Source organism: Miniopterus natalensis, chromosome 2 (genome assembly GCF_054644295.1).
Source record: "Miniopterus natalensis isolate mMinNat1 chromosome 2, mMinNat1.hap1, whole genome shotgun sequence".
Lineage (NCBI taxonomy): Eukaryota > Metazoa > Chordata > Mammalia > Chiroptera > Miniopteridae > Miniopterus > Miniopterus natalensis.
In genome coordinates this window covers 175,309,382-175,331,225 of record NC_142082.1, presented here as the reverse complement: position 1 = coordinate 175,331,225, position 21,844 = coordinate 175,309,382, and the positions used below count along the sequence as shown (strand labels likewise).

General features: G+C 44.5%; 1 protein-coding gene across 3 annotated transcripts in view; it reads left to right on the top strand.

The window, feature by feature from the left end:
• The first annotated feature begins 3,102 nt into the window (after positions 1-3,102).
• APPL2 (adaptor protein, phosphotyrosine interacting with PH domain and leucine zipper 2) overlaps positions 3,103-21,844 on the top strand; it is a 39,662-nt gene continuing 20,920 nt past the window's right edge. The window contains exons 1-4 of one of the 3 annotated variants that reach the window (XM_087814871.1): positions 3,103-3,291; positions 10,606-10,704; positions 18,489-18,548; positions 19,057-19,128. In XM_087814871.1, coding sequence (XP_087670997.1) covers positions 3,238-3,291; positions 10,606-10,704; positions 18,489-18,548; positions 19,057-19,128 — 285 coding nt within the window. In that variant the 5' untranslated portion in view covers positions 3,103-3,237. The remainder of the gene's footprint in view (positions 3,292-10,605; positions 10,705-18,488; positions 18,549-19,056; positions 19,129-21,844) is intronic. The other 2 variants (XM_087814870.1, XM_087814869.1) reach the window with 2 other exon arrangements.

The window sequence follows — 21,844 nt, the reverse complement described above, 5'->3', positions numbered from 1 at the left end:
CCTCAGATTCAGCATCTGTAAAATGGGGATATGAATACTTATGCCTCATCTTTCCATGCCCCAAGGTGACTTTATCATACCCTTTCCTCTCTCCTCAAACGTCCAGCACCCTCTCACCATCATTGCTTTGAGCTGATGGCCTTGCTCTTGTCTCACTGAGCCAATAAAAGCAATCGGGAAAAGAACTGACCCTCCTCCATTCAATCTATCCACCTACTGTTATGTGTATCAGTCTGAACGCACTGTCCTGGCCCCCTCTTCAGGTGTGCTTTGGTCCCCATTCCTGCCATCGTCACTTCACTCTCCTGTACCTTCAACCCCCCTCCCTCACTCTACTGGGTCATTCTCATCAGTATACAAATAACCTAAGAAATACAGTTTCTTCACCCCTCAGCCTCTCCCAGATTTTTACGTTTTCTTTAAGCTAATCAGAGTTAGGTTTCTGTCACTTGCAACTGAAAAATCCTGGTTAATAAGGACACAATAATAGGTATCTATGGAAACAGCTCGGGTCCTTCTCCCAGTTAGTCTTCAATGGATACAAGGTTACGACTCCATAGAGTTCACCCCTTGTCTCTCCAAAGGACATGGCAGCTCTACATTGCCAATCTTTGTAATTCCTGTCACCAACCTCACAGCTGTCCAGCGACTTCAGATACAGTTAGGCGAATGTTTGAAATCTGCCTTCACAATACTGAGTTTTAAACCTCACCCAAGGACATGCTTATTGGTTTTAGAGAGAGGGGAAGGACGAAGGGGGGGGGGGGGGGGGAGAAACACTGATGTGAGAGAAACACTGATTGGTTGCCTCCCATACTCCCCCCACTAGCGATTGAACCTGAAACCTAGGTATGTGCTCTGACCGGGAATCGAACCTGCAACCTTTCGGTGTACAGGGTGAAGCTGCAACCAACGGAGCTACCAGCCAGGGCAGGACAGATGCTTTTTTAATGAAACTTAAAAAAAAATTCTCATGCTTATATAAAAGTTCCTCTTACATAGTTTTTCACAGATTATCTATTGAAGAGGGGGATATCTGGCTTTGAAATTTAAATGAGTAATAATAAAGGCAGTAAAATAAGTAGGAGACACAGTGCTTAACATTGATCGGTCTATATTTATGAATAAATGATTTAAAGAAATAATGAATGGAATAAATTTACACTTTGCAAGTTTGCTGTACCCCCAGAGTTGGTTTTAGTAAATTTAGTTGCTTTGAATTTAGGATGATTTTCCCATAAAAACAATGCTATAAGTGATACTTAAGTGCTAAGAAATCCCACTAAGTCCTTTTAGCCCATAATGTAGCAATAAAATGTATAAAAGTAATGGTATTGTGTAAAAATGTGGTTTAAACGGTTTTGAATACTGGTTTTTGATGAAAAGTAACTTGAACTATGAGGTAAGGCAGCCCATGAAAAATGTGATTCCTAAGCTGTCTCCTGACAACCTTTCCAGGGTTGTGGAGGGCATTGTTTCCTTTTCATATCTATTTTCAAATTAAAATGTATGCATTTCTTCCCCTTGGTACAATCATACCATTCTTATCATCGGCAGGATCATTATTGTTTACCTGGTGTGCAATTAATAACTGGATGGAAGGGCAGGAACAAAGCAAGATGGAAAGTCGGGAGACATTTCTCTTAAGTAATTGGAAGAGTTAGAAGAGATGAGCATGTCTCACACACACGTATTTGTTACCATGCGTTTCTGTATTCGGAATAAAGGAATGTGACGGGCTATGCTCCTGAGAGTACAATTGACAGAGGAAGTAAGACCTACACGTAGGAAAGGGGCTGCTGGGTGACAATCAAGGTGATGGCCGTTCCTAGGGGGCAGTGATCTTTGGGGCCAGGAAATGCGAAGTAAGAGCATGAGTTTGACCTTGCGGGAGAGGATTTTAGTCGGGAGAAAGTTGGGAGAGCGTATGAGGTGAAATTAACTGAATGGTACTCGGCAGAAAATACAGGAAAAGGCAGACACATGCCCTGAGCATTATACCACCCAAGGGTATGGCGGAGAAAAGGGTGCTGAATGGTTTCCCCGTGGAGGCCACACAGCGGCTCAGGAAAGGCTGGTGCTGGCTGGACGCCGCTGGAAATAATGGCCTTGGGGTTTTCAGGTGATGGGGCAAAACGTGATGGATCCTCAGAGGTGCTTGCAAACCAGATTGGGCCTTAATATACCCAGGCGTTTCTCACTTGTACAGCTGTATAATATTCTGCCTGTTGATTTCGGTGGCGTGTGTCCTATTGGACAAATCCTACTGAGTCCTAAAGTAGACACTGTGAAACCCTTGCCTTTGGTATAAAAATGCCACTTCCATCGGCCAGGCTGCCCCGCGGCGCCCGCTCCCGCTTTCTTCTCTCCTAGCTTTTCACACTGTTCCACTCTGTCCAAATCACTTCTCCCTCTAGGCTCCTTCTTTAAAAATGTATTTTTAAGCGACAACACTGAACCAGGCTATCTGAACATTCCGATTCTAAAAACTTGCTTATGAAAGTTTTCAAAATGACAAAACATAACTCATGAGAATGAGGCCTAATCACACCGCTCAGATCAAGTTGCTGCGGTTTCCAAAAATGATTGCATCTTAATATCGCAAATGATCTGGGGCATCCGGTTTTGTTTTTGTTTTTTCTCAAAACTGGATGGCCTCTGTGTTCTCAGAGCTGTTTCAGGGGCCCTGAGATTTAACTAGAAAAAGTGGTAAGTGCAGGGTTTTCCTTCCGTTAAGGAAAAGCGGCCACAGTCGCCGCCACAAAATCTGTTCGCTCCCACCTCCTGCGATTCAAGGGCGCCGGGCGGCCGCCGCAGATAAAACCTTATCTTTCCGCCTTCGAGCTTCCCCTTCTCGGGCCTTCTGCGCGCTGACGGGGACCCGCTCGGGGCCCCTCAACCGCGGAGAGTTAGCACCCCGGGCGCTCCGAAAGCCGCGGGGCCGCGGACGGGCTGCGGCTTCCCGCCGGCGCTGGCGCGCCGGAAGCGGCCGCCACACTTCCGGTTGATGCGGCCGCGCGGAGGGGAGGGGTGGGGCGCGGAGGGGAGAGAAGGGCTGGGCCCGCAGGAGGAGGGCGGGCCGGCGGGCGGGCGAGAGGCGGCGCGGGTGCTGTCCAGGCGTGGGCGCGCGCGGGCCGGTCGCGGGCACAGTGTCCGCGTCGTCTCCGGAGCCGGGAGCAGCCCGCGCCTCCTGCCCTCCGTCCTTCCATCCTGCCCTCAGCCCCGCCGCGCGGCGCCATGCCCGCCGTGGACAAGCTGCTGCTGGAGGAGGCGTTGCAGGACAGCCCCCAGGTACCTCCCGCCGCCCCGGTCCCCCTCGCCCGAGGGCTGAGGCCGAGGAGGCCCGTCCAGCCGCCCCGGGGTGGAGGCAGGGAGTGCTCGGGGGCCAGGGGGCGGGCCCTGCGCCCCGGTCCCGAGCCCGGCGCCCCGGGAGCCGGCGTCCCTCCGGCCGAGCTGGAGAAGTCGGGGAGCCCCGCGCGGCCGGAGCCTTTGTGTCCTGACCCCTTTCCAGAGTCGGCTGGGGCTGAGGCTGCCCGGCCTGGACTCGGGCTCCACCACTGACTCGCTGAGTGCCGCGGGCAAATAACTTAACCTTTTGTGCCTCAGTTTTGTCATCTGTAAAATAGGGATGATAATTATACCTGCCTCTTTGAGTTGTTAGAATTAAATAAGGAAATGCCTGTAAAGTTGTAAGTAAGGAGTCATCTCTGTGATCATTATCATCACGACTACTATTACGATGTCATGGGACCTGGTGGATTTAGGGCCAGAGTGGAAGGCAGCGCCTGCATCTCTCTCCCGGCGGTGCCAGGCCTCCCTTTGGCACTGTTTTCCCATTTGTGAAGAGAAAATGAACAACACCCGGCCCCATTTGTTGCGCAGGAGAACTTCATTAGCGCCCTTGAGATGAGAGTCTGCAGGTGAAAGCGGGTGTGTACACAGCAAGTGAGTGCAGAATGCTGTTAGTTCATAATTCAGTGCACCTTTCACCAGGGAACTTTTGTTCTCCATTAACATTTACCCAGCTTCATATCTACTCTCCTGGTTCTGCATCCTGAGTCATTTAAATAAGCCTCTTTATTCCCTGGTGTCCCAACTCTTAAAAAATTAGAATGAGATTAACCTCTTTTCCTTTCACAGTTTCTCTTTCTGGGCCCTTTCCTTTTTCTCCTTAGTGCATTGTAGTCCTGGGATGATCCTTTGGATTTACCTACAGCTGCTCTGCATCTCTCCAGTTCTGAATAAGTAATCTAAAGGACTGTGTGTAGGCTTAGCTGCCTTGTGCCCATTTCTTTGTAAGGAATTGTAAGCAAGCTGTGATTTTGTCTTTTTAATTGGCATCTGCTGGTCTGATTGACTTTTCAAAGGCCTCTTTGAAGCCTCTACACTTCTGGCATGTTATGGGACCAAAGCCCTCGGCAGAAGTCATTTCGTCCATCCTCATACATATTGTGTGGGATCGAAGATAATAATGGAGAATTTCTAGCAAAAACATTTTGAGCGAGGATTTCCATTTGTTTTGAAGTTGGAGAAGCCGAGGTGCAACAATGTATTGCTTTCCTAACTGAACATGGGGGTGATTGTGGAGCCAGGTTAAAGAGGTTGCACTAGCTGGTTCTCCATGTTGCCCTCCCCTGAATTTTTGGTTCTTACATAAATGGATATTCACTGTTTCTGAGTGGTTTACAGGATTTGCTCAGCTGTGAGGAAGTAAGTAGAAAGAGGCCTGGCCCCTACTTCTGGCTCAAACACTAACTTATCACGTGATTCGAGCAAGTCACTTATCCCCATCCTGGCTCAGTTTTCTCATCTGCAGAATGAGGGACATGGAGCAGATGATCTTTAAGGGACTTTAAAAGCTTAAAATTGTATTATATCTGCATGGTTTATTAACTCTGAGCTTTTATGTGGAAGAGGAGGTTTAGAGGCATTGTTGTTCCTATCTAATGTTCCTCTTAATGTAGGGAATTTGTCACTGCTTTTGAGACTTGGGTGTCACCCTACTATGTTTCTTGGTGCGGTTGTTGAATGGATGCTAACTTTCAAGAAGGTCTTTGCTAATCATCAGAGCATATTTATTTAACGCTTTTGTATGGGCGGGTGTGCCTATAGCAGCTTTACTCCAAGGAAACTCCTAGACTTGAAGCTGGGGGGAACCTAATCCAGCTCCTTTGTTTTATGTGTAAAGAATTAAAGCAATAGCAAACACCTATATCAGGCGTGCATTTTATGGGCTAGGCACTGTTCTAAATGCTTTACTTAGCTTTACTTATATTAACTCTCTTAGCCTCCCAACAGTCTTTCGAAGTAGGTGCTCTATTAAAATTACCAGGGAGCAGAGAAGTTAAATAACTTGCCCAAGATTATACACTATCAAGTGGCACAGTTCGGATTGGAACCCAGGCAGCCTGCCTGGATTGTTCAAGTTAGCCCAGCTACCTAACACCTGGCTTTTCTGTCATCCGTGACCTAAAATGTTTCGCTAACAGGAAAAGATCCTAAGAAACCACCTATTGTTTGTTTCCTCTAGTTTTATTTCCAGTAGTTATGAGGGTTGCTCCAGTAACCTGGTTGCACAGGACTCATTAAATGAACACAAAAGCTTTTCTTTTTGAACTTAGTGACCCGAGAAGAGCTGAATAGCAGTTGTCTGACCTTAGACAGACATCTATTCCTTTCCTGCTTTTAGTACCACACGATGTCGTATACCACTAGCCTGTGTGTGTCCACATATTGTTTCTGGTTACCTCTGATACGTGAGAGGTCGAGTTTTAGGCATTGAGGTACTTGTCTCCGTTGCTGTTTGAGAACAAGCCTCTGCTTCTCACCAGGCGCTGCTAGATGCTGGGAAGTGGTGACAAATGAGATAAGAGTGCCTGTCCTCCGCTGGTGCACAGTCTGTTCCCAGAGACAGATAATAAAAGCAGCAGTTCCAGTGCCGTGTGGATACTGCTGCGATAGGAACACAAATGCAGCTTTGAGCTGCTGCAGCTCAGACTTCGTCAGGGGCTTACTCTTTTTTGTGTAAATGGTCCGCTTTTGAGATAAGGTGAGGACAAAAGCACTATTGCTTGCTGTTTGGTTTTGATTTTTTGTTTGTTTCCTTTGCAGTTGGCATAACTGAAGCACAGAGGGATAAAAGACTTAGTTCTGAAATTATGCAGTGAGTAGTCCAGCTGGGAATAGCCCTCTCTGAACAAACCAGGGCCTGTCTTTCGTCAAGCAAGATGCCACAGAACACAATCTGGTGGTTATGTCTTCATTGTGGAGGGTTTTTTCCTGCTGTTCTCTTTGTTTATGGTACATTTTTCCTTTCAGTAGACTCAGTTCTACTGAGACATTTCTCTCCCTCTGCCAAATGTTAGGAATAAGAACTTTAATTGTTTTTACTCTATAAAACACTTATATATGTAATTTAAATATATATATTTTACAATCAGAGCTATTAAAATTGCGCCATTATACAATTATATGGCTATTCCTGACTGAAATATGTCCAGGGCTATTTTATTAGGTAACACCCAGTTCTGGTAAGATAGATGGATGATGTGGAGCTGACGCTGTGTCCATAGGGTGTTTGGCTTTGTGTTTCTGGCTGGGCATACTCTTGAGAGTATAGGGTGGTAGAAAAAGTGGAAGTCAAATCCTGATTCTGCCACTGTTACCTTAGGCAAGTTACTCAGCCTCTCTTAGCTTGTGTTTTGACATCTCCAGTGTTAGAATAAAAATAGGTACTTAATGGAATTCTTATGAAGAATAAATAGCATATGTAAAGTGTCTTCATGCCTGCATGTCATGGTAACTCCATAAATGATTGCTGTTATTGTCTTTATAAGTGATATGCACCAATATCTGGCTTTTTTGTAGAATTTTTGAACAACTGGTATGCCTTTGCCTGGTCATTAGTCTCATTCCTTCCTTATGTCTCAGAACATTCCTGTTATTCCAAATACCTGTACAAGTTTAAGCAGATGTGAAGCTGATAAATGATATTGTTAGCGGCAGTGTTAGACCTCACTTCTTAAGTTTGGCAAAGAAAGAATTCAGAGCCAAGAACTCTAGCACAAGAAGTTTATTTAGCCTTTTAGAAAGTCATAGAGGCAGAAGCAGTGAGCCAGCTGGGCTCCATGGACTTGGGAAACAAGTTACATAGGCAAAAGAAGTGCCCTCGGAGCTTAGGAGAAGGGAAGCAAAGATACATGCCTCAGGAAAGAAGCCGGGGAAAGCATGGGGGAGAGTGCACACTGAATCCTTTGCCTTAAGGGTTTTTATGTGTTTTCTAAAAGGGAATATTAGGGGAGCTCTTAGGGGAGGATCTCAATAGAATATTCATCAGCTTTCCAGGTGTGCTGTTTCAGGGTCAGGGTCTCTACTGATTGGTCCGCATTAGGGTTAGGGGCCATTGCAAATGGGCCTGATGTCAGCCATTGTGTTGCTTTGTCTGATTTTGCTGCTTTTCTGGGCCTGGAGCTGAACCATAACTGAGGTAGATGTTATCTCAAGTTGACCAAAACTGTCTCTATGGTTAATAGACCCAAGGCTTTGTTCCTAAGATTATTTGATGTGGGCCAGAACCTCATTGTCCTGAGAAATTAATGCTTAAGGGAGTGGTCGAGCCAGCGAGAAAGAGGCAGGTGAGTCAGGGTGCTGGACTGGGCCAATTTGAATCAGCCATCTGTCTCAGCTTTTGCATTGCACTTGCCAAGGAATTTTCCTAACTTTCTATTATCCTACCTTAATATCCAAACAGTATCTGAGATAGCTGGGAATATTTTTTTCAGGGGAGATCATGGCCTCGTTAAATTAGAAAGGGAACATTGGAGTTTTCCTATCAGTTTTAATGGGTGTCATGGTAAATATGTGCAAAGAAAGAGAAAAAAACAGTACTTGTGATGTGGTTCTTTGGCAGTTATAGGTGAGAGCATGACAATAGGTGGCCAAAGAGAAGCCAGCTCCAGACAGCCTTTATCCTGCCTTCAGGCAGGACTGTGGGCTGTGGACCAAAACATATGCCAACTGATAAAACTCACCCCTCTGGGTGATGGATGCAGCCTTTGGCAGTGGAGGAAGCATGGCCATTGGGGCCAGCCAGACTGGGGTTTACATCTCAGCCCTGCTACTCCCAGCCTTGGGAGGCTGAGCAAGTTTCCTAATCTTGATGAACTTCATCTGTAAAATAGGGTTAATGTAACCATGATATCCACCTCATTAAAGTTGGAAGTAGTAAATGAAGTAGCAAATATTTAGTGCTCAGTCCAGTGTCTGACATGTAGGTACAGAGTAAATGGTATTTTAGTTTTTCTATTCTCTTTGTGGAGGTCATTTACACAAGTCCTCTCTTTTCATCTTACCTCTCATTTTCCATTCTATTTTATTGCTAAGAGTATTGAAAACAATAAATAGAACTCAACTAAATGGATATCAGTATTAATAAAAAAATTAAACAGCCTCACTCTAGTTGTATCACTCTCTTTCCTTCCCATTCTCTTAAACATAGTAGTTAAAGCAAAGAAAGGTATCAGAGTCATTACATTGGTGGGCTCCTACGGCACTGGCACCATGAGTCTGGAAAGGTCCTCCACTGTTAAATAACATTTGTGGAAAGCTGCGTAGATCAGTGTTGCTGTAAGTGTTAAAATGAAATCATACATGTAAAGCCCTTAGTATCCAGAATATAATAAGCAATGAAAGTTCATTATCTTCTGTATAATCAATATCCTTTGTTATCACTATATGTCTGGCACTGGTAGGCACTTTATGTATACTCATTGTCTCATTAACTCTGTGAATTTGGACCCAGGACTGATATGATTCCAAGGTGATCCCAGATCCTTTGAGAGGCACCAGCAGACAAAAGCTCCTGGAAAAGAGAGAGGTCCTCATCACCTTTGAGTCTCAATTTCCAGCACAATGTCTCACCAGATACTGGGTGAAGGCAGAGCTGTCTGTGTAAATGAATGAATGGAGTGATAGACAACCCAGTGTAGGTTCTGAGAATATCTTGTAGCAATCCTTTTTTTTCCCCCACAAGTAAAAAGTATATTTTAAAGAAATGGAATGAAGAGTTCTGAACCACTGTTTTTCATCTGCTGGCTGACATCCATTAATGGATGATTATTAAATCCAGTGGGTCACAACTGTGATTTTTTTTTTTACAAATGGAACAGAACAGAACGAAATAGAAAAAAATCCGTGTGTACACATACTAATGATATTGTTTGGTAAAATGTGTTTTGTACTGTGGATTTAATTGTAAAAAGTTTGAAGAACTCTGCTTTAACACACAAATTATACTGTGCACCCTGTGATGCTTTGATTTCACTGAGCTTTTTAAAAACCTGTCTTACATTTTCCTTATTCATTGTGTTCTGGTCCTTCTTTGGATAAGGATTGGTACTAAAGAGAGTACAGTGGTCTCAGGGCAGGTATTTTTAGCCTCAAAGGTTACTGGGGCAAGGCCAGGATAAGCGTGTACTGCTGTGAAATGCACCAGAGTTTGCAGAACAAAATTGGGTGGAACAAGAGATCCAAACACCTAGGTTCCTGCTCCAGTTTATTGAGGTGCTTTGAGGTCAGTTATTGCTCTCTTACCTGAGAGAAGCTAGAAAAAGAAAGAAGGACTTGGAATTTATTTGTAGGGAAACAATTAGCTTTAATGGATTGTTCTTTGTAAAGTGCTTTGATGTCACCTCATAGAGGCATTTCCGTAACTTACTGTCCATTCTAGGCCTATTTTCTGAGATAGAGATCCCATGATCACTAACGTAGTGTTTTAAATTCCCACTGTGCTGGGCACGTTAACAAAAGTCCCTTGAGTAGATATGGTTTCTTACATGCTACCTTGTTACTTCTTCAGACACCATCCAATATATAAATATTTCCTTAGTGCTCAGTGTGAGTCAGATAGAGATACCTTTCACCCAGTGACATTGTTCCACTGCCCTCAGGACACTGAGTGGTTAGTCTTCCCGAAGAAACTGAACTAGAATTCTTGTTAAGTTGCTATTTGAGTTTTGTGCCCAAATCTACCACTGGTAGACCCAGTGACACAGAATTTCTTGGCCACAAGTTTGAAAATTGGTTGGATAATGTATGAGGAAAGATGTGGCAATTGACTGTAGTACTGTAAGAGGAAAGAGTGACATACTCTTGCAAGATGTCCAGGATGGCAGAAACCAGACAGATGGTTAACTGCTGGGGTGGTGCAGTGCCAGGTGTCCATGCCCTGGCTGCATAGCCAGGCCTGACGTGGTGTTCAGTTTATGGGCTCGGAGGGAGTGGCTGCCCTTTTAACACTTTTTAAAAATTGGATGGACTTACTGGTGCTGAAGTCGAGGGTGAAGTCAAGACAGATAGTAGCCCTGAGTCTTACTTGTTTAAAAACTGGCTTTCCTTTTCTGGCCCCAATACTCAAATTGTATTGTTTGCCCCCGTTTTGTAGTCCTAAATTAAAGCTCTAGGAATCAACTTGAACTAGTACTGGTAAAAGAATAAAGCCACAGAACAGGTACCTTCTCCCCCCATTTCTGTGTGTGTGTTTTCTTACCTCCTTTGTAACTTTTCCACTTAGAAATAAAATTGACCTGTTTTCTTCATTCTGTGCAGACTCGCTCTTTGCTGAGTGTATTTGAAGAAGATGCTGGCACCCTCACGGATTATACCAACCAGCTGCTCCAGGCGATGCAGCGTGTCTACGGAGCCCAGGTAACCTTCCGGTCCCCTCACCTGAAGAGGAGCAGAGTAGGGGCTCTCTGCCCTCATCTGGAACTTCTCTCAAGAGATCTAGAAAGTTGAGTCAGAACAATACCATTTTAAATTTTGAAATAAAATCAGAATTGTTTTTCTCACTTCTGTCCACCTTCAGAAACTGAGGATGGTCTGTTTTCATTGCTGAAGAAAGAGGGCAATTTCCCTGTAACTAGTAGAACCAGTAGAGAGGAACCACATCACTGCTTTTAATTTTTTTGAAAATTCAACCCCAGAGGGAAACATTTGCGTCTCCTCTTCCTACTTGTGAATGAGTGGGTTCAGTATTCTGAAACATGCCCTTTGTCTTTCTCATAAATGGGCAGTTTTAGATGTCACTGCGGGCGGGTAGAGATGTTTTTTCAAGTGCTTCCTCTGAAAAGACTTGAGTCACAGTCCTGGAACTATTGGGTGGCTTCTTTGTTTTGAGGAACAAATATCTCTGGCTTGCAAAACCATGGAAAATAAATAGCTGAGTAGCAAAAGTTAATCTTTTTAAGCTCAAGAAGTGCCCATGTATGTTACTTTTCAAGAGAAGACTTGAGAGTTACTTAAAAATAAAAGTCATTATGGCAGCTGATGCTTTTGAGTATTGATTTTTTTGCTGACTTAAACCTGTATGTGTTAATGTTTCTTTTTCTCATGGATGAGCTCTAAAGAAATACCACATTCAGTATATATAATAACAATACATATTAATATTCACATATAGTCATTATTATATAGCTCTTAATATTCATGTATAATCATTTATTATTACCCCTGTTTTGTTAGTCACTCATTCATGTCATATGTGGGAAGAAGACTCAGTCCTTGCCATTAGGGAGCTTGCAGTTGGGTTGGGAGACAGACAACGCAGGTACCTAAGAGTGTCAGCAGTGCTAGGAGAGAGCATCACGTCACAGCGGAATTGTGTTGGGCACCTAAAAGGAGGAGGCTTGTGATAGTTGAGATTTATTGAATACTCTTACATGGATCATTTCATTTAAATTCCCCAACAACTCTGTGAGGTGGATATTGTTCTTATCTTCATTTTATAAAGGTCAAGAGACTTACGGGTTTTCATGATGACTAACTTGTCCAAGTCCACCCATTAATGCATGGCAGAGCAAGTCAGCCTGAAGTTAAAGCCCAAGTCCTTAACTACTAAGCATGGGAATGGTAGTCTGAACTAGGCTAGTGGCAGTAGAAATGGAAAGAAGTGGATGAATTTCAGAGGTATTTAAGAGGCAGATCAGAGACTGATTGGATGTGAAGGGGTTGGGTGGACAAAGGATGAATCAAGAGTGATGCCCAGGTCTTTGACTTGAACATCAATGTGGATAGTTGGGAGAACACAGGAAGAGGGGGTGTGTGTAACGGCTGGGATGTCAGTCATCCAGAGGTCAGGCCGGAGGCAGAGATTTTGCAAACTATACTGTATTATACAAGTATTACTTACGAATTGGAAGTAATTCTAACAACCAGACGAATTGTGCTGATTTGCAATTTTGCTTGCTTCTTTAGTACGTCATTCAGAAACTGGGGACATACCTTGTCAATTTTTTTAAGCCCAATTTACTTATATTGTATGTCTTCATATATTTCCCTAAATATTCAAAATTGAAGAAAATAGAAACTTTTGTTACTGGACTTATACCTGAACTTGCTTGCTGTTCATTAATTTAAACATTGTCGTGAAATGATTTGTTTTCTGGTTAAGGTATAAGAGCACCAAGACTTAAGGGACTGTGTCTCTGCCACCGCCAAGAGTCTCTTTTCTGCCTTTCCATATCTGTCAGAATCGTTTACTTGGAGATGTTCAAACACTCTTATGCGTTTTATCTTTTGAGCCAGAAAACTACGCTTTGCCAAAGTTAAGTGGGTCTTGCATTCCAACAGACTGTAACTGGCTTCTAATTCCCACCACATGATCATCACATGGGTTCTCCTCCCAGCCAGAAGCCTTTCCTCCTGCCTCGGCATTTCCTGCAGCAGAGGCTAGCAGGATGTCTGGTTAGTGCTGCAGGACTCACTGACAGCTCCAGGCGGTAGTCAGTGGCATTCACATCAGTGAGTCAGGGTAGTTGGTTTCTCAGGTTTATTTAAAGACTTAGGTGTTTTATTTTGTTTCTAATTTTAAAAAGAAAACTTTTCTGACTCCTCTTTGATTAGTTAGCAATATTGGTTAGTAATATTTCTCAATGTTTTCATTCAACTTTTTTCCCTAAGTTATGTTTTCTTGGTTTATTTAGTATTGTTCCTTAAATATTTTATACCTATATCTGTTGAATTAGATTAATATAGTTTTATAATTTTATTTTTAAAAACAGAGGTACTTAGCAAGATGTAGTTTTTCTTTGTATTTTAAGAACCAGGTTTATGCTGCTGATAAATGTTCATAAAAGATATTTTAAATCAGACCACATGGTAAATTTCTGTTTTCTGACATAGCAAATGCCGTTCGTACCTGTTTTAGAAAAAGGAAAGACAAGAAAAACTAGAGGAAAGTTATGTGAGCAGTTTTGCTGATTGTGGCTGGTTTGGGGAAGATTTTATATGTTATTTGGGTTAAGTGCTACACTGAAGCTATAGTCTAAGCTGTCTTCAGCATTTTATAGCAGTCCCTGGAGTCACGTCTGGTCTTTTCACTGTCAGGTGTGCCTTTGCACGTTGTGGGAACAGAGTACTCCATTGTAGGTCATTTGAATGGGAAGCCATACACATTTCTCAGGCATAAACAAAGCAGGTTACCTAGAAAGATCTGTGTTTCAAGCTATTGGCCAAGTTAAAAACCTCCATAGTTTCTGAATAGATGCAAACATGTACATATTCTTACCTGGGCTATTGCAGCACTCTCCTAATCAGTCTTCCTGTCTTCAGGGAGGTGTCTTCCCCTTCAGTCCCTCCTCCACCCTACCACTAAATTTATCTCATCCAAACCTCCCTTCCCTCCCTGTCTTCACATGCTTCAATGGCTCCCTGTAACAACACAAAGAGGTTAACCTCACAGGGTGCAAAGCGCTTCATGAACTGAGTCTCGGCCTTGCCTTTGGCTGTTCTAGAATGTGTCAGCCTCTCCACACATCTCAAGACTTTGCTGTGCCATTCCTGCTGCCAGGCATCCTAACTGACCCCTTCCCCTGCCAAATGGTCTTCACGGCTTTTAAGACGGACCTCAAGCCCGAGATGTGCCCAACCCCTTTCCTTTCTAACTTTCCTCCCTTCCTGGCAGAGTGCACCTGTGTGCCCAGGTGCCTGTGTACTTGGTCAGAGCACTTACTGTGTGGCGCGTGGGGTTTCCTTGTCCATCTTGGACTGAGCTCCCAGGGAGCAGGTTCTTTGTCTCCCACGCCCAGCACCATGCCCGCCCCCACTGAATGTTTGATACATGGGTGTTCAATGAAGGACTGAATTCAGGACATGCCAGCTGTACACTTTATTGTCACTCCCACTCCCAGATCTGTCCCCTCCTCGGGTCCTTAGCTGAGAGCACTGTCATCCACTTGTCATCTAGATGAGAGCCCAGTTTTCTTTGACTCCTCCTCCTTCCTCACTGGGAACGTGCCAGGTCCCCCAGGAATACCTCACAGATCTCTGCCACCGTCTCCACTCTCTGGTTAGGGTCAGACCATTTTCCTCTCACTTGACTTCTTCAAATGGTCTCCTGACCCTCATACCATTGTCTCCCTTCAGTGTTTTCCTTCCACCACAGCCACATCTGATCTTGGCGTTCTCTTGCCCAAGTCCCTCAGGGCTTCCCTGTTGCCTCCAGGATCCTGGCCTGCCCCTAGCTCAGCTTTCTGCCTCCGTTCCTGCTGTGCTCCCCACTATTCCCCCTGTGCCTCCCACCTCAAGGTCACCTGAACTAGAGCGACCCCTGACCCCAGCCAGCTCTGTGGTAAGCACTGGTAAGTGGAACTGTCAGCCACTTGGCTGCAGGCAACATTTCTGGCCACATACTTGGTTTAGGTCAAAGCAGATGCCTCCATTGTGACTCTGATTTTATCAGATTCCTTCTGCATGTGCTCCCAGCCTCTCCATCATACTCGGCATGGATGGTGCCTTCCACAGAGGCTTTGGGGCTTTCAGGTGACATTTGCAGTTAGGAAGTGCTCTGTGCTACCATAAGATAAACACTGCCTCGCCAAAAGCTCGGTTTTCCTTTCGGGTTTGCTAACCACTGCTCTTTCTGCCTTGGCGACAGCCTTGGGAGGCTCTGTTTAACATAGGAGAGCCTGCAGTAAGCCCTCATCGGGTCATCTTTTTAAAGGATTCTTAGGAGGCATCAAGTAGTGTAGGTAGTAACCAGAGAGCTATTCCAGAGTGTTGAAGAAATCTTACACACTGAATCTAAGTTTCAGTCCACCTTTTTTGCTGGACTACAGCTAGAAAAGTATGGGATTTTGTCCTAATAGGCCCTATGGGGCCTGCCCACTGAGTACTAACTATGGTTTGGGGCTTGGGATTGGAATAGCAGGGTGTTAAGAACTTGGGCTTTAGATTTCGAGTCCGCCAGATCTGAATTGAGTCTTTGCCTTGCCAGTTACAAGTTGCATGACTTTGGAAAGCTATTATCCTCTCTGATGGTCCCTACTTTGTAGGTGCGTTGTAAGGATTAAATGTGATAGTCTGTGAAAAACACTGAACAGCAGTGTCAGGTGCTAGGAAGAACTCAGTAGACGTTAGCAGCTAGCTTTATTGCTGTGATGACTAATATTTACTCTGTACCCAAGCTCCAGTTTTGTAAGTCTTGCTGCAGAGATAATTGTGCAGGCTTACCCAACAGGGTGTGGATTAATTAGCTGATGTTGGTAAAGCATGTCATAAACCTCTGTATATAGTACATTAAGCTGAGTCAGACTACAATTGGTCTAGTTCAAAGACTTTTCTTGCAATGTGCTCTGTACAGAAAAGGCTCGTTTCTTTTCAGGACTGGTGATGGGCCATTCCGTACTCTGGTTTGTTCCCAGTGAAATCAAGCTGGTAGGACAGAATCTTGCTGCCTGAAGTCACACATGTGAGCATACACAGCTTTTTCCTAAGGGGCTCCTAGGAGAGACATGGCAGAGCCCACGGTACACAGTAGTTTTGGAAAGCAGCTGTTGTATGTTGTGCCCCCTCTTCCCTGTACTACAGCAGAGTTGTGGGAGCGGCACATGTGTGCCCTCTCCTCTAGCCTGCGTGCAGTCTGATGCTGGCAGCTGCCTGACCGGGTTTTCCATTACATTTGCAGCACTTGCCAGGAAGCTCTAAAGAAGGGAAGGATTCAAGCAGCCAGTGGCCCTCGCTTGTTTTGAAGGCAGGGAATGGTGTTTATCATCTCTGTTGACCAGTCTCTAAAGGATACACATGTGGCGGAGTAATATTTTAGACTTAGCCAAAGTAAAAATTAGTAAAAGAATGACTTAGAAGAATAGAAAATGTTTCTTGAATCTGAAATACTGTAGCTTAATGGAGAGCCTCCTGAGGGAGCAGTTGCAGGAAGGTGGGTCTTCTGGAACATTTTCTGTCTGCAGCAGGATCAGCAAGGTCCTGCCCGGTGGTTTTTTTTTTGTAAGTAAAGTTTTATTTATGAATTGTGTATGTCTGCTTTCATGCTACAGCAGCAGAGCTGAGCAGTTGTGACAGAGACCACATATCTCACAAGCCAAAAATAATTACTCTGTCCCTTTAGAGGAAAGGTTTGTCAACTCTAGTCTAAAACAGAGACCTTCTCAACTGCCTTTTAGCAAGACTTGGAATCTTAGAGAGGAGTGTTTAAGAATCAGGTAGACTTGGATTCACACCCCAGTCCAGCTGCTGACTAGCTGTGTGACCTTGGGCAAGTGGCTTAACCTCTTTGTGCCTCAGTTTCATCATCTGTAAACTGAGATAATAGTTAGAACCTGCCTTACAGGGTTATGAGAACTAAATAGGTTAATACCTGGAAAGTACTCATGGTGGCATCTGGCATGAATTAAGTGCCCTGTAAATGTTAGCTGCTGCTGTTAGGATAATTCTGTGGGTCCATGAAGCATAGTCAACGTGGTGCTGCCCCAGGCGGATGCCAAGGTAACTTGAACAAATCCATCTGAAACCCATTGCTGCTAACTCAAAGGAGTAAGGGAGTCTCTGATGTAGCTGAGAATTATCCCAGTGCCTGGGCTAAGACCTTGTTCCCATGCACTCTGACCTTCAAAACAATACTGCTAAAGATGGGCTGTCTCCTGGCTGTCACTTCATCCCTATTCAGTCATTTGTGATGTACCTTTATAGGATGAGGAAGTATTTCCCCCTCATACCATGATTCCTGGTATTGTTTTAAACTTGGAATTTAGATGAATCTTCTCACCTTGTTCGTTCATTCATTCATTCATTCATTCATTCATCAAACATTTGTCTGATACCTGCTGTGTGCTGGGAACTGCTGCATATTCCTGTCTAGATGCTGACACAGTGCTTGTGGATTCATTCACTTGCCTTCCTCCTGGCTGCCAGCTCTGGCTAATTTTGAAAGGGTTAGCACCCCAGTAGGATGCCAGAGCCAGGAACCTTCATTATATTTGCTTGACTTTATTTTGGGGAAAGGAAGAGAGGGTCCATGTTTCAGGGTCCATTAATGCCTGTTCCTTGGGGCAGCTGAAGGAAGTCAGGGAAAAGGTTAGCCAGCTGTCTTCAAAGAGGGCCCAAAAAAGTAGGATTAGCCTCTGCTAGATCTTGCAAAGGATGACCATGAAAAATAAAACAAGCCTCTGCAGAGCTCAGGTCTTATACCTAATGGAACAGCAAACCCAGGAGAACTGAGGCCAAGGCAGGCCAGCCACACCCCTTCTCCCCCAGCCGAATCTGCACTAGTCAGACCTGGTGGCTCTGCCCTTCTGTTAGGAATAATCCCTGAATCTGAAGAGAAGCTTTAATTGAGCTTTGGAAACACAAGACACGTTTTCTAGGCAGGGTGTGTTGATGATGGAGGATAGTTGTAGAAAACTGCTGTGCAGCCAGGGGTTAGGGGATAGTAAGAGAAGGTGAAATGGACAGTGGAAACTGGCACAAAGTGAGCCTGCCAGGCTTTGCAGCTGTGCTTCTGTGTTACCATCCATCATTACCAATCCAGTGCCCTAAGCTTGGTAGGATCTGATCATGTCCTTGTGCTGCTTAAATTCCCATTACACTTAGAATAAAGTTTAAATCTAGCCACCACATCTTGTGTGCCCTCGCTCTGCCTGCCGTACCAACCTTGTCCCGCCTCCACACCTCACACCCCTTGCTCCTGCTCCACCCTGCTTTATAGCTCTTCCAACAGGCTGTGTACCCTTCCCACCTGACAGTCCCTCTTTCTGGAAAGCTGTCCCCATGGATAACTCCTAGTCTTTCTTCAGGGATCTGCTTAAAACATACCTTAACCTTAGAGATCCTCTGGGCTTGCTGTGAGAACCCCCTAATACATCCAGTGTTTCCTTTGCAGTTCTCATTATGCTTGTCACTGGTTTTTGATGCCTGCTTCCCCAGTAAGCCTCAGGAGGACAGGGACCATGCGTCTTTGTTGGCCACATTATAATCGTTCACTACCTTTGTTCACTGACTCAGTAACCAGAAGGAGCAGTAATTTGTAAATGGGGAGGGGCGGGAGGCAAGCTTTAACCTTTGATTTTGTTTTCCAAATAATTTCTAAACAAAATAATTATTTTACACACACTTTTTTAGGAATTCTCTGGGTGCCATTTTTCAGTGACTGTATATGCATTGGACAGATCTTACTTGCTTTTCTCTTCTCCATGCAGAATGAAATGTGCCTGGCCACTCAGCAACTTTCTAAGCAACTGTTGGCATATGAGAAACAGGTAACTTGATATTCCTGTGGCATGTGATGCTGTGCCCAGGACTTTCCTAACTGGAGTTCTTTAAAAGAAAGTCTCAACGACATTTTTAGAGCCCTTTCACCCTCCCTCTCTTGTTTTCCCCTAGTCAATTTCCACTTCTTCTTTTCTTGCCTTTTCCTTTCCCCTGATAAAGTCTAACTGGTGATTATCTCAGAGTCTGTGTGATGTACCCTCATTAGCCTTCAGAAGTGATCAGCTGCCCTTGACCACAAGTGAATTGACACTCACAGTTCTAGGAAATAAGCCCCGAGATACTGAACAGAAGGGCGATGGCCAACCAAGGTTTGGGAGGGGCACTTGTGTGCATCCTGGGGCCAGAGCGAGGGGAGAGCTAGTCTGCTGTTAGACGCTCTGACGTGCTGTGCTGGCGGGGGAAGGAAGGATGTGGACGGGGAGGGCGGGGTGGTGCAGTGGTGCTGAATTCCCGAGCATTCCATTAACACCTGGCTCTTCCGTTCTCCCATCTTAGAATTTTGCTCTTGGCAAAGGCGATGAAGAAGTAATTTCTACACTCCATTATTTTTCCAAAGTGGTGGATGAGGTAAGATAGCAACATGGCAAAATTTTTTTGATTCTTATTTGAACTTTCTTTCAGCTTTCACTTTGGTCCACTTTCCATTTTTAGGTACCTACTTAAATATCTAAAACGTTATCTCAACTTGTTGATGTCCCAAGGTTTGTTTCATAAAGGAGGTTGTATACTCTCCCATTTACTTCTGGTTTGAGGGGAAGGGCTTTGATATACGTGAACAGTAGATCAAAAGAAAGATTTCCAAACGTTTAGTTTCCTAAGGAGAGTGTATTATTAGTCTCTCAGGACTGGTGTAATAAATTACACATAGGTGGCGTAAAGCAATAGAAATTTATTCTCTCTCAGTTCTGGAAGCCAGAATTGTGAGGCCAAGTTGTTGGCAGGGCCGTGCTCCCTCCAGAGGCTCTAGGGTGTAGGGGAGGGTCCTTCCTTGCCTCTTCTGGCTTCTGGTGGCTCCAGCTGTTTCTTGGCTTATGACAGCATCGCTTCACTCGCCACCCTTCCTTTTCACATGGCCTTCTCCCCGTCTCCACCTGACCCTCATGTTTTTTCTCTTGCCTGTGTCCTCTCTTCTTATAAGGACATTTGTCATTGGATTTAGGGCCCACCTGGATAACCCAGGATGATCGCATTTCAAGATCCTTCGTTACATCTGCAAAGACCATTTTCTCAAATATCCACATGTTCTGGGTGGGGAACACCCAGAACACATTCCTTTTGTGGGAAACACGGTTCCACCCACTGCAAAGGGTTTCATACAACTGCTATTGTAGCTGTATGGTTTAATACACTTGGAAGGTTTGTTGAAAGTGGGTATTGTTGTAGGAAAAGTATATAAATCCTCATTGTAAAAAAAAAAGTTCAGATACTTCTGGTGCTGGGCAGAACCCTCTTCAAAATTAGATGGGTTTAAACTGTGTCACCTTTCAAGGAGTTTAAGCTAGAAAATCATGATAAAGAATGTGCAGAAAAGAGAATATGCAGATGCCACTTAGCTGTTAACTCATTGATACGAAGTAAACGCTGTCTTCAGATTATAAAATGGGAAACTAATATTCATGTAAAATTGTACTGGTGGCATTTTCATTCATTCAGCAAATCAATCCAGCGGGCCGTCGTTCACTCAGCAAATGCAGTTGACCCCTGCTGTCAAGCACAGGTGCTGTTTGGGGCACTGGGGACACCAGACAGCAAGCTGACCAGTTCTTTTTGGGCTCATCCTCTATCCCACTCCTGTGACTTTCTTTAAAATGTGTGTGGAAATGGATGGATAGTATAATTAGGAGCAAAAAGTAATTTTTTTGGAAAGTGAGGAGAAAAATGTTTATTAACCAACAGTGAATAAATAACCCGGGAGAAGCAAGGACCACACCCACTGGAGTCATGTGTTTTCTTGACCAGAAGAGCGTGGCTAAGGACACGTGGTTAGTCGTCAAAACCCCAGAACCAAGGTTTCCAGTTAAAATATTTACTCGCAACCATATTTTCACGGGCAGGAATGGTGATGATTTTAGTGGAGGGTGAATCACTCTCCAAGGACAGAAGCCTGGAAGTGTGATTGTCTAGGTGGTACCATGGCCTCCAGGAAGTTCAGCACCATAAGGAGTTTCCAGAGAAGCAAGTGGAAGCAGTTGGCTCAAGGAAGAGGGGAGTTGCTTTTGAGGTGGTTTCTCTCCCCAGGTCTATACCAGGTTGCAAAGTTTTCAAGACAAGTAATTTTTCTCCAAAGTTAAAGATAACTCCAACTATGGGTAGTTTTGTGCGGCTTATATTTAATAGAATGCCCTGGAAGCAGATCTTCATGTAGTGGGAATGCAGAGATTTTGGGCTTTGATGATTTCCCCAAATGCAAGGTTTCTAGATCCCCTCCTTGGAGTGCATCTGAGACAGGAAATCGTCATTACGGATTCCATGGCCAAGCAGGGGTCAGGCCCTCTGCTCTGAGTGTTTTCTCTTCACATTCCTGCTTCATCCTCACAGTGGACATTCAAGGAAGATGGTGTTCGCATTTTCTATGTGACACTGCTGAAGTGCCAAGAAATCTTCCACGCTCTGTCCACTCCTCAATGAAGGCACTGTGTTTAGAAAGGTTGTCCCATACCTCTCAAAAGCCCCAAGGCACAAAGTCAATGAGACGCACCCTTTGAACCTTAAGGAGAAATTAGGAAGAAAATGAGTGGCGAGGAAATTTGCCACTCCTGAAGTGCGTAACCATTAGAAAACCACCTGATCTCCCTGAGTTCTGGTTTCTTCATCTGTAAAAGGCAGTTGCAGGAAAGCCCACTTAATTGGGCTGTTATAAAGATTACATGAAATAATGTATATCAGGATTTAGTAGGGCCTTGAGGTAGAACGGGAGAAAGAATCAAGAGCTGTTAAAACTATCTGGTGTGGAGGATCACAATTGGGTACAGTCTTCTCATTCTTAGAAAGGTTCTTTTCTAAAGAGCAGAGGCCTGGAGTCCAGCTGAGTTGTTTCAGTAGGAAGCTTCCTTTCTCCAGAGCGTACTCCCAGGCCCACAGCTGGCTGTTGTTTTAGGGTTAGTAGGTTCCCAGCAGGCCTGCCTTTCAAATGTGACTTAAGCGCTTTGAGAGTGAGGGAGCTCACAGTGGCCTGGTGAGGTGGCAACTTGTTCTGAGCCCTCCAGTAAGCTGTGCTTCCTGCAAGCACATCAGAGTGTCCTCGTTCCCCAGGTAGGTGTGGCTTACACAGAGAACGTGAACC